Below are 12,614 nucleotides of genomic sequence, written 5' to 3'. Positions count from 1 at the left end.
TTCACCACCCAGAGTTAGTTGCCATCCCTTGCATTGCTGCATAGTTTGACCACCTCTACCGGCAACCCTAAGCAGTGTAGTAGTATTTAATTTTTTTTTAAAGATTTTATTTGTTTATTTATTCATGAGAGATGCAGTGAGAAAGAGGCAGAGACACAGTCAGAGGGAGAAGCAAGCCCCATGCAGGGAGCCCGATATGGGACTCGATCCCAGGTCCCCAGGATCAGGCCCTGGGCTAAAGGCAGCGCTAAACCGCTGAGCCACCAGGGCTGCCCTGTAGTAGTATTTAAGACAATAACAAGGCCCACCTCCTCGATTAAGGAAATAGCCAGTATTGCTGCTGTTCAGTGAAGGTTCCGAGAAGAAAAGTGAACAACCTCTGAGTCTCTGGGTCTTGCTTTAGCATCCCCCAAGTTTTGTAAGAGATCCTTTGGAGAAGTCAGTGAGCCAACTTGAATCCTGGGAAATAGGGTTTACTTGCTGTCAGAGACAGGATATAGATCTGGCCATCTAACAGAACTGTGGTTGGCCTTTCTCCATTAGGCCATAGTAATTGTTAGATGTTGAATGTTAGGTGGATCTTTATTTTTTCCCTCTTTGCTTCCTCAGTATAGAAGTAGACTCATAATTCTGAGTAGGAACTCTTGGTAGCAGTTGATTTTATAGATGTGTTCTTTTAAAAAAAAATGACAAAATTTTTTTTAATTAAAAAATGACAAAATAGGGGAAAGCCTTTATTCTCAGCTTCATGTACAAAATCTTCTTAGGACAGATGTCTTGAGGGTAGGATGTAGGCAGGAGGGCAGACGTGTTTTGGACAACCAGATGGGCCTCATTGGACAGGTGTCTGCTTCTCTCAATGGCATGGACCAGCAGCCTTATACGGTCAGCATCTGCCTGTGTTGGGTTGAAAAGGTACCAAGCTTATGTGCCCATGGAACTGAGAATACCCGCTGGCTTTTGTTCATATTGGCAAGGAAAGGCTACAGGGACAAAGGGATGTGACAAAGGAGAGATGCACATTCCTTCTGAAAAGAGACACTCTTAAATTAAGAGTTCTGGTCAAGTGACAACCCCACTTCATTCCCCTTTCACAGGATCTGTCTGTCCCACTGCTTTGCCTTTGGAGGAATGTGGGCTTATCTTGTGGGTATAAATTTCTCTTTCTCTATTCTTTGCAGACTTTTGCTGGATGTGTCTAGGAGATTGGAAGACCCATGGCAGTGAGTACTATGAGTGCAGTCGGTACAAGGAGAACCCCGACATTGTCAACCAGAGCCAGCAAGCCCAGGCCAGGGAGGCCCTCAAGAAGTACTTGTTCTACTTTGAGAGGGTAGGCATCTTCTCCTGCAACTGCTCCTCAGGGATGGGCTTCTTCCAGCTGGCCTGCTGAGGTAGAAGTCCCAGACTAGTGTGCCAGTATGTACACACAGAAGTCAGGAAAAGTAGATTCTGCAGTGGACCTGAGTGATGCTTCCATAAATGTGGCTTTTGGGTTCTACAGGGCAAGCCACGACCAACAAAGCTCTTTGAATGGGATCCCTGGGTGGCGCAGCCGTTTAGCGCCTGCCTTTGGCCCAGGGCGCGATCCTGGAAACCCGGGATCGAATCCCACATCGGGCTCCCGGTGCATGGAGCCTGCTTCTCCCTCTGCCTATGTCTCTGCCTCTCTCTCTCTCTGTGTGACTATCATAAGTGAATTTTAAAAAATAAAATAAATAAAAATTTAAAAAAAAAAAAAACAAAGCTCTTTGAATGGTGGGTTGAAGGACAATGAGGGCGCCATCAGATAGTCTTTTTCCATTTGGTACCATCTTAATCAGATTTAGAGGGCAATTCCTCCCAGGAAGACCTTTCAGAAGCCCACAGAGTATAGCACATTTGGTTTCTTTTCTTTAAGATTTTGTTTATTCATGAGAGACAGAGAAAGGCAGAGACATAGGCAGAGGGAGAAGCAGGCTCCCCACAAGGAGCCCGATGTGGGACTCGGTCTTGGACCCCGGGAACACGCCCTGAGCCAAAGGCAGACGCTCAACCACTGAGCCACCCTGGCATCTCGCACACAATAGACCAGTGGGTACCTAACTTTGTTTAGTCCTCAGGGCTGAAGCCCTATTGCCCTAGATGGTAGAGTGATCTGGCAGGCAAGCAGCTGCTCAGGACAGGGTTAGTGGTGTGGGCTGAGGAAGTCTCCCCCCTCCTGGGGGACTGAGTCTGAGTGGCTCAGTCCATTGGGTGGCCGACTTGTGATTTCAGCTCAGGTCATGATCTCAGAGTCCTGGGATGGGCCTATGTCAGGCTCCACACTCAAGAGGGAGTCTGCTTCTCTCCCTCTCTGCCTCGCATGCTCTCTCGCTCTCTCTGTCTCAAATAAATAAATATTTTTTTTATTTTTATTTTTTAAATTTATTTATTTATGATAGTCACAGAGAGAGAGAGCGAGAGAGAGAGCGAGAGAGAGGCAGAGACACAGGCAGAGGGAGAAGCAGGCTCCATGCACCGGGAGCCCGATGTGGGATTCGATCCCGGGTCTCCAGGATCGCGCCCTGGGCCAAAGGCAGGCGCCAAACCGCTGCGCCACCCAGGGATCCCTCAAATAAATAAATATTTTAAAAAGAAGAGAAAGTCCTCCTGCACTCTCAAGGACATACAGTCCCCATAAGTTTGATGAAGCTGTGGCCATGCTGTGCCAACCAAGGTGTCTATTCTGAACTTCTGTCTGGACTTGTGTTCCTTCTATGTACCCTGTAGTGGGAAAACCACAACAAGAGCTTGCAGCTGGAGGCACAGACATACCAGCGGATTCATGAGAAGATTCAGGAGAGGGTCATGAATAATCTGGGGACATGGATCGACTGGCAATACCTACAGAATGCTGCCAAGCTCTTGGCTAAGGTTTGTACCAACTCACTCCTCTGGTCCCTGGCCCTGATAGGCCCAGATATCTGAGAATGGGAGGCACTATAGGGGGCAAGAGAACACAACACTTTGTGTGGCTCTGCATGCTTCTGCTTCGAGGTCTGTATTTCCCTGGGCTGTGACCACTGAGGACCCAGTCTGCTGCTGGCTGCCAGGGGATTTCCAAGAAAATTATTCCACTACCTCAGGGAAGGAACTGCAGGGAAAACTAGAGCCCTTTTCTTCTTTTGTCCCATCCATGCCTCACTCGGGAGAAACTAAGATTGTCTTTGGACAAGTATTGAGATAGATGTGTGGACTCTGATGTCCAACTTGAGGGAAGAGCCATTGAAGCAGCTGCTGATAATAAATGAGTTTGAAAAAGGAACTGTGGGTGTCCTGTGACCATTTATGTTTCAGCTTTTCCCATCTTGTCCCTCAATTCATCCTGGGGCGTGGCCTCATTTCTTTTGAGCCTATACCTATAGAGCCAGGCTAACTTGCATGGTTGGGTAAGAATTGCAAAAGCCACCAGAGATGTGTTCAGGTTAGGTTCACTCGTGCAGGTGCCTTCTCTCTTCTATTGTAGTGCCGATACACCCTGCAGTACACTTATCCATATGCGTACTACATGGAGTCTGGACCCAGGAAGAAGCTGGTAAGGCCAAGCAGTCCTCCTCTCTGCCCTCTTAGCTTCAGAGGTAGCCTTGTCTACCAGCACTTCCCAGGAGAGTGGGGACCAGACCCTGGTTATTGGGAGGCCAGAACAAAACTGTCAGTTTTAAAAGTTCAGTTCTCCTGGGGCTGAAATGAGTGGCTCTTAATTTTGGCTCAGGTCATGGTCTCAGGGTCGTGAAATCGAGCCCTGCTCATGTGAGCTCTCTCTCTTTAAAAAAAAAAAAAAAAAAGGGATCCCTGGGTGGCGCAGTGGTTTGGCGCCTGCCTTTGGCCCAGGGCCCGATCCTGGGGACCCAGGATCGAGTCCCACGTCGGGCTCCCAGTGCATGGAGCCTGCTTCTCCCTCTGCCTGTGTCTCTGCCTCTCTCTCTCTCACTGTGTGCCTATCATAAATAAATAAATAAATAAAGAAAAGAAAAGAAAAAAAGTTCCCTTCTAAGCATCTCTAAAATAGACCTCAGAGCCTGGCATTTGTTTAATATTAAGGCAGATAGACCAAAGCCCCTGAATGGCCATAGTTATAGGGTGACTGGTTAAAAAGCTCTGTAGCCACTTAGAAGTCCAGCACCCGTGGTTTTGGAGGTACCCAGCATATGCATTCCTAAATTTTAGTGGACTTTTTTTTTTTTTTTTTAGTGGACTTTTTAACATCTTTGTTTAATTCTTTATCTTAGATATGGGCTGTTGGCCCTGATTATAAAGTAATTCATATTATTGTTTAAATGTTGGAGAACAAAGAAAAACATTGACATCATCCATAACTTCACCAGAAAGACATGGCCACTGTTAGCATTTTTCTGCCTTTTAACATTATTTCTATGTTTAATGTTAATTATATGCATGATATTCTTTTATTGTTACAGTGGTCCTTATTTACCAGATTGGTAAATACCTTTTTTTTAAAAAAAGGATTTATTTATTTATTCATGAGAGACACAGAGAGAGAGAGGCAGAGGCACAGGCAGAGGGAGAAGCAGGCTCCATGCAGGGAGCCTGACGTGGGACTTGATCCTCGGTCTCCAGGATCAGGCCCTGGGCTGAAGGCGGTGCTAAGCCGCTGAGCCACCCGGGCTGCCTGGTAAATACCATTTTTAAAAAGTATGGGATCCCTGGGTGGCGCAGCGGTTTGGCGCCTGCCTTTGGCCCAGGGCGCGATCCTGGATACCCGGGATCGAATCCCACGTCGGGCTCCCGGTGCATGGAGCCTGCTTCTCCCTCTGCCTGTGTCTCTGCCTCTCTCTCTCTCTCTGTATGACTATCATAAATAAATAAAAATTAAAAAAAAAAAAAAATAAAAAAATAAAAAGTACATAAGTGTTTCATTATATGGTTATACCATCAGCTGGGGCATTCATTGTTTCTCTTTTGCATTATTATAAATAAGATATTGAGAAACATTTTGTGTATAATTGTACAATGGATGTACAATTACTAAGTCAAGTGGTTTGAATATTTTTAAGACTTGATTTTCAAAAGGGCTGAAGAAATATTCAGTGAATACCAGGTCTGTGAATATACTCTCTGACTTGTTTTCACAGCAACTATTTCACTGTATGTTAGGAATATTGTCTTCAGTGGCTGAAATTTTTCCCCTTTTTTGGGGGGTGGAGGGTGAGTTTGGCTGTACCCCCAAGTGACTGTACTCTTCGAGATGCCTTTTGATTGGGTTCTGGCTCTGGCTCCAGGAACTAGCACTGCTTTCTGAGGACAGTCTCAGGGTTGTCTGTAGCTCATGCGAGCCTGAGGTGCTGCGTCTGCCCCTCCCATCTGCAGGCCCTGCCCCGGCTGCAGCCCCTCTCCTTTTGACCCTCCTGCTCTGCCCATACAGTTTGAATACCAGCAGGCTCAGCTGGAGGCTGAGATCGAAAACCTGTCATGGAAAGTGGAGCGTGCAGACAGCTATGACAGAGGGGTAAGTGCTTGCCCCCTTCTTGGTCCCTCTGTTGCAGGCCAGGGAGGACTGGCATGTGAACAGAGGATAGGGTCATTACGAGCATGTGGACTGGAAGCTGCTGTGGAGAAGGGTGGGAAGGGCAGTGCCTCTGATCCCTTGAAGCCCCTGGTGTCGTGGGTGTGGCTGTGGCCGCTCCATGCTCTTGGGGACTGGGCCATGCAAGCACCATCTTGCTTCCCTGGTGCAGGACTTAGAGAACCAGATGCATATAGCAGAGCAACGGAGGAGAACCCTGCTGAAGGATTTCCATGACACCTAGATTGGGACTTGGACGTGCTGGAGTGAGGACGATGTGGCTGCGAGGCCTCCCGGCTGCTGAACTGCATGCTGCAGGCTCTGCCTTTCACCACCTCAGGCAACAGCCAGGGCCCCACTCCTGACAGACACTGGCCACACACCTCTTAGTCCATTTCTGTTTTCTTCTCATCTTTTCGCTTTTTGTTTCTACCAGGGTAGAGGCCATGTTGAATTGGCCTCTTTTCAGGACTTTTAATTCCCCCTGGATGGTTGTTGGGAGGGAGGGAAAGTTTTTTCTGAATGACTATTAATAGTATTAGATCATTACAACTTATGTAATTTTCAAAGGTTGTATAATTCTACAAAAAAAAAAAAAAAAGGCAAACCATAGAATTACACAGAACCCTTTTTAAAAATAAATTGGCATTGGAGTGTTTTACCCTCTAGCTATTTTACTTAGAATGTAACATATGCTGCCTGCCCACCCTGCCTCAGAATGTCTCCTGCAAGAGGGCCCAGGGTGGTGGTCTCTGTTTTCCAGACTCTCATGTGTTTGGCCGCAGCTGGTGTCTCAAGGGAAGAGTGTGGGTAGCAGACAGTAGGGAACTGAGTTGGCCTGTGTAATGGGCATGGAGCACAGGGCATCGCAACATGCTTCCTGCCTGGTTCTTTGGGAGCCATTTGTGGTCAGGTGCATCTGCCTTACCTTGAAGTGAGGATGTAATACAGAAAAGGGCCTTGTCACAAAGTGGTGTTGTCTCCGATGGCACTGTGGTGTCTGTGGGCTCATCTTTCTTTCAGGTTTACCCAGGTCTGGCTACTGAGACCAGAGCCCACGGCAGAGCATATGTAGGTTTGTGGCCCTCCAGACCAGCGGACATGAGTTCAGCAGTGGTTTCTTTTGTCTCCTAAAAATAGAGATCTACTTTTAAAGGGAATTTATTTCCCAAAATAAATTTGTTTTACCTTGGTCCCTGCTTTTGTGCCAGTGTTCCAGTGATGTAACTAACTAGGTTCACACACACCTATCCATACCTAACATGGTCCTGCTACACTGTTCTCTGGTGAACTTCAGGGTCAAAGTTCAGCATGGCCCTCCCAAGGGCACAGGTCTTCTTGGCTCAGGGGCCTTGTTTGCACAAGTAGTTTTCATGTTATCTGGAATGTGTTCTGTGGCTGCTCTGGGGGCTGGGTGCTCTTGCCCCTGCCTGGCTCTAGCTGTTGGAGGACATCATCTCTGGGGTCTGGGAGTCTGAGGCCAGGAGGGTCCTTGGTCTGTGGTCCCAGCTACTATGCTAGAAGGGCTGACCAGGGGAGAGGGCCAGGTTTTGCATAGTTGACTGCAAAGAAACAAGTAGTTTGGTGAGATCCTGCCTGTTCTGAACCTAGTCCTGTGGGCCTTTTAAAAGTTATATCTGTGATTCTTGGGGCTTTTGTGGCTTTGTTCATTGCCTCCATTCTGAGGCTAGCAGAGCTGTCTGTACCCAGTAGGGCCTCCTTGACCTCCTGAAAGAGTTGTTTGGGAGGTCTTGTGAATATTATGTCGGAAGTTCTTTGATGTTCAGACATTTTCACCTCAGTCAGCAATTTCCTGGGTACCCTGTTAGCTATAAACTGAATCACTCTTGAAGACACAGCTGTGATTCTTGGGGTTGTGGGGTACACAGCTGGCTGCAGGCTCCCTGCCTCCACCCCCCCCACACCCCCCAGGTTTTGTCTCTTCCTGTCATCTGCAAGGGAGGGACTGTGGAGTGGAGTGGGAGAACAAGTTAGGAGTGCAGCAAATGGAACAGCAGGGAGCTCACTGAAGGAGGATCCTGGCATCTAGAGCCTTTACCTCTCTATCTACTCCTTTCAGTGTCACCACCATGGCAGAGGCGTTGCAGCTCTGCGCCTTAAGTCACACCCTGGGCATCCCTGGGCATTTTTTGGACTGCATAGCTGCCACATAGTGCACTTGTTCCCAGCTGTGGCCCCAAGCACTGGAGCTGTAGGAGGTTCTGTGCCCAGACTGTGGCCTGCAGCCCTTGACCTGTGGAGAACCTTTTGTGCCCCCGTGGCTATCCTTCGCCAGCATCATCAGGAAGATGGGAAAGGTCAGGCAGAGTTTTCTGCCCTACAAAGGATAGAAGATAAAGGAAGGCACAATGTTTTCATGAATTTACCATATATCTTTGTTTTCTTCAAAGAAAAAGTTGAGGCAACGTCATCTGCTCAATGTTGAGTGGTTTATTCAAAATAAAGTTTCTGATTATAAAGTTGTGTAGAGTCTTTCTTCCAAATTACCCCCTGAGCCTACACCCCAAGGGATTCTGGCCGGTGAGTACCAAATGAGGGCCTTCCTGGTGATCAGCCCCCTCCTCTAGAGAGCTGTGAAGGTCCCACTGAGACCCTCTGTTCTGCCTTTCTTCTCTGGCTTTCTGAGGGCACCTGCGGAGGGAAGTGGAATATCCTGGCAGTGTTTGCTTTCCTCTCCCTCCCTGGGTTGCAGGGCGTAACCATTCCCCCTACCACAAATAGATCCTGAGATAGTGGCAGAATAAATCCCCCCCTGGGTCCTTCCAAAGCAGATGTGAACGCCTAGTGTGGGGGGGTGGCTTCAGAGGGGCTCTGGGGTTACAAGGATAGGACTCTAGACAGAAACCTGAGTGTATAGAGTTTAATCCCAAGGATTGAGGACAGGAAATGGGAGTTTGTGTTCTTCTTTTTCTTTTTTTCTTTTTTTAGATTTTATTCATGAGAGGCAGAGACACAGACAGAGGGAGAATCAGGCTCCAGAGGGAGCCCGACGTGGGACTTGATCCCCCAACTCCAGGATCACACCCTGAGCAGAAGGCAGACGTGTTTAACCGCTGAGCCATACAGGCGTCCCAAGGGAGTTTGGGTTCTGATTGAGGGGGTCCACATCTGTGGTGGCAGCAACTTCAGTTGCTCAGGGGTGAAGGCTTTAAAGCTCTGGGAAGTACGTCTGGGGCCAGCAAGGTGAAAGAGGCCCTAGATACTACCAGTCTGAACTCCACAGCTGCTCATCCTTGGCCCTCTGGTGTGCCAAGCCCCATGCATGGCACCTGGGCATACAGTGGTATGCAAAGGGTCCATGGACTCTACCCTCTCAGGGCCTCCAGAACATGAGCACAGATGGAATTGGTCACTAGTGAATGTCTTCACTGAGGCAGCAAGGCCCAGGGTGAAGGGTCACTCCCGTTGATCAATGGACAGGGTCCCATGGCCTTGGCACCATACCCTTGGTGATCTTAAAAATGAGCAAGAGGGATGCCTGGATGGCTCAGCAGTTAAGCTCTGCTTTTGGCTCAGGGCCTGATCCTGGAGTTCAGGGATCGAGTCCCACATCAGGCTTTCTGAGAGGAGCCTGCTTCCCCCTCTGCGTACGTCTCTGCCTCTCTGTGTGTCTCATCAATGAATAAATTTTTTTTAAAAAACCATGAACAAGAGAAGATAACACATTCTAGCAAAGTCTAGAGGAGGGATTTTCCATGTAGTCTCCAAGGGTTCGTGCAACAATCAGTAGTGTCCCTATACTGGGCCCTATTTTGGGTACTGAGGACAGCTATTTGATCTTGGCTTGTTAGCCCAGTTTAAGTCCCCTACAAGACAGTCACAGTACACAAAATAGGAAGTAATTTGCCCAAGGTCACTGCTAGTAAAACAACAAATATTTGCTGTTAAAAACTGGAAATATGGGACACCTGGGTGGCTCAGCAGTTGAGCATCTGCCTTTTGCTCAGGGTGTGATCCTGGAGTCCCCGGATCAAGTCCCCCAGTTTCCCCACAGGCAGCCTGCTTCTCCCTCTGCCTATGTCTCTGCCTTTCTCTCTGTGTCTCTCATGAATAAATAAAATCTCTTTTAAAAAAAAACTGGAAATGTCCAATTTTTGTAATAGAGATTGGAACACTGTTTAGCCCAAGGCCCAGATGTGACTACATCAGCAGTTGAGGTGGGACTTCCATCCCTGTGAGGTGAGCCAGCCTGAGGGTGAAAAATCTTACAGCCCTTTTACTTTAAAAAAACAATAAATTTAAAAATGAAGTGCCTGGCTGGCTCAGTTGGTAGAGCATGGGACTCTTCATCTCCAGGTCATGAGTTCAAGCCCCATATTGAGTGTGGAGCGTACTTTAAAAAAAAAAAAAGAAACCTTATGGCCCTTAAGTGGCAAAAGGGCCATAGGTTTTAAAAAGCCAAGTTCCAGTTTATGATGTGGTTTGAAATTCCCACAACTAACAGCAGGTGGAGCAGAACTAGACAATGAGCACACCCGCCCACCCCCTCACCCCTAGTGCCCCAACAGGCTTGCCTTCTGTTGTCTAGTGATGGTTAGGGAAGGAATGGTGCATGGCAGTGGGCATAAGCAACTTGGATACAATAGATAAGAATATGGGAGAAAGGGATTCAGAAAAATAAGGAATACGAGGATTTTGTGGTGATCTAATTATAAATATTAAAAGGCTAAAGAGGAAATGGGTCTCAACCTTCATCCTTGGTAAAACTGTGGCTTGGTGGGTTGGTGTTTTTCACATTAAAGAACTTAGGAGATTAAAAAAAATAAAGACATTTAGGAAAGTAATACAATCGAGGGACAATTTACTTGCTTTGATTTAATTTACTTGCTTTGATTGTGCTATGCACTTGGAAGTTGTGAGACTTCTGACCTAACTCGAGTGGATTAAGGACAAGCTGCAGGAAATTTGGACGCTCCTAAGCAGGTAATAGAATTTTTTTCCATTTGAATCAGGAACATTTCTTTTGTGAGCATTCTCTCTCTCTCTCTTTTTTTTTTTTTAAGATTTTATTTATTTATTCGAGACCGAGAGAGAGAGAGAGAGAGAGAGAGGCAGAGACACAGGCAGAGGGAGAAGCAGGCTCCACACAGGGAGCCCGACGCGGGTCTCCGGGATCACACCCCAGGCTGAAGGCGGCGATAAACCACTGAGCCACCCGGGCTGCCCTCTTGTGATCATTCTGTGTTTGTATGTTATGTATGTGTTTTAGAATTCATTTCAAGGAGCAGGGGCCAGGCCCTTGCTGCCTCTCTATCTTTACCTCCATGCACAGAGTCCAGGCTCTCCTGATTACCTGCAGAGCTGTCAGTTCCCACTCCATCTGAAGCAGAATGCTGGATCACTGATGGTGTTTGGTCAGCATCCCACCTTTGGCTGAACCATAACAATTCCCATTACCACCACCTCCACTTCTCCCTTAGAAATGTCCAGAATGTCTCCTTTGGTTGGGCAATGTTTCTCTGTAGTATCCTAAGGAGATTGACAAGATGGTCCCTGAGGGTAGCTGGATGATTGGATGTGCCAACTTGCTTGAGCACTGGTGAAACCTGTGATTGTGTGCAGAACCTCTGAGAGAAGGAGATGGGCTTGCCTTTGGATCCCCTCGCCTGCTCTATTGGAGAGACCAGAAAATGCAGACTCCACTTTCCTGGAATAGAATGGGAAGGAGAGAGACATGTTAAGGTAAAGGGAAACCACTAGTGAGACCTGCCTCAGTGGTGCTGCTCTTGTCTGCATGTACACCTGGAGGGGTTGGCTTCTGCCCTGGAGCACATGCAGCTCTGAGGATAATCTAGCACTAGAAGAGCTGGGAGCATGAATATGCCCAGGGTTTGGCACTTGGCCACTGGTATGTTCTCCCACCTCCATACCTGGTGGTAATCTGAGGGGACACCATCCTGAACGGGCCCAATCTTGTCTACTTTTCCTCTGAGGCAACGGTATCTCAATTATAGAATAGTCCCTTCCTAATAGAACAGTGCCTCTCTCTCTTTTCACCTGTGCCAGCTTTGAAGCAAGAAATGTTCCTGTGCGCCTAAGCACCAGAGCACTTGCTTCCATGCCTTGCAGGTTATTGTTAAGAGTTTGAGCTTCCTGGTGCCAGAGCTCATCCAGGAAGCCCTCTCTGACCACTCCAGCCTGGATCCCACTGTCCAGGAGTGTATGCAACCCTGCATATCAGGCAGCTGCTTTTTTTTTTTTTTATTTAAGATTTTATTTATTCATGAGGGACACAGAGGCAGAGACATAGGCAAAGGGAGAAGCAGGCTCCTCGCAATGAGCCGGACTCGGGACTCCATCCTGGACCCCAGGATCATGCCCTGAGTCGAAGGCAGACGCTCAACCGCTGAGCCACCCAGGCGTCCCAGGCAGCGTCTTCTTAAGGTCTGACTCCTGTAGGCCTCCCTGTGAGGTGCACCGACCTACTTATTTATTCATGAGAAACAGAGAGAGAGAGAGAGAGAGAGAGACAGGCAGAGGGAGAAGCAGGCTCCATGCAGGGAGCCCGACGTGGGACTCGATCCCGGGCCTCCAGGATCAGGCCCCGGGCCGAGGCTGGCGCTAAACCGCTGAGCCCCCCGGGCCGCCCCAGTCCTGGCCTTCTAAGCTGGCGAGCGCCAGTGCCGAGAGCTGCGGGTCCTACACCATCACATGCGCGGTCGTCGGCCTCCGCGGCAACGCCAAACCGCCGCATTATTGAGTCATCTCTTGGCACTGCCGCGACACTGCCACCCCACTCCCGGCAGCGAGAAAACGCAGATCATACTTTTTGGAGAAGAGGGAAGTGTATCTTAACCAGGGGACGGAGAAACTACTAATGGGGTTTCTTCTAAGGGTACTGCTCTTGTCAGCATCTACATTGAGGGGAGGAGGCGCGGCCGGCTTCTGCCCTGGGGGACGTGCGTCTCCTCCTGACAGTAACCGGCCCGGGAAGAGAAATTGCAGAGTGGCCCGGGGTCCAGGCGCAAGGGAGACGGAGCGCGGCGCGGCGCGGCGCGGGGCGGGCGGGGCGGGCGGGGCGGGCGGGCGCAGCATCCCCAGGCACCGT

At 48.6% G+C, this 12,614-nt stretch overlaps 1 protein-coding gene and 1 long non-coding RNA gene across 6 annotated transcripts in view; one reads left to right on the top strand and one right to left on the bottom strand.

Annotated features, from left to right (window-relative positions):
* The window catches only part of ARIH2 (ariadne RBR E3 ubiquitin protein ligase 2), a 51,791-nt gene extending 45,585 nt beyond the window's left edge, over positions 1-6,206 (top strand). For 4 of the 5 annotated variants that reach the window (XM_025455775.3, XM_025455776.3, XM_049097988.1 and 1 more), the window contains 5 exons: positions 1,182-1,333; positions 2,752-2,895; positions 3,488-3,556; positions 5,405-5,488; positions 5,718-6,206. In XM_025455775.3, the coding sequence (XP_025311560.1) occupies positions 1,182-1,333; positions 2,752-2,895; positions 3,488-3,556; positions 5,405-5,488; positions 5,718-5,789 (521 nt within the window). In that variant the 3' untranslated portion in view covers positions 5,790-6,206. Of the gene's footprint in view, positions 1-1,181; positions 1,334-2,751; positions 2,896-3,487; positions 3,557-5,349; positions 5,490-5,717 lie in introns of those variants that run through there. The other variant, XM_025455777.3, reaches the window with a different exon arrangement.
* Positions 6,207-7,981: 1,775 nt separating this feature from the next.
* Positions 7,982-12,567, bottom strand: LOC112665762 (uncharacterized). Its single transcript, XR_003140550.3, has 2 exons — positions 10,860-12,567; positions 7,982-8,197 (listed from the first exon to the last, which is right to left on the bottom strand). It is a non-coding gene; the product is annotated as an uncharacterized LOC112665762 (long non-coding RNA).
* Between the last annotated feature and the right edge of the window lie 47 nt (positions 12,568-12,614).

This window comes from Canis lupus, chromosome 20 (assembly GCF_003254725.2).
Source record: "Canis lupus dingo isolate Sandy chromosome 20, ASM325472v2, whole genome shotgun sequence".
NCBI classification, from domain to species: Eukaryota; Metazoa; Chordata; class Mammalia; order Carnivora; family Canidae; genus Canis; species Canis lupus.
This window is presented reverse-complemented; position numbering and strand designations above follow the sequence as displayed.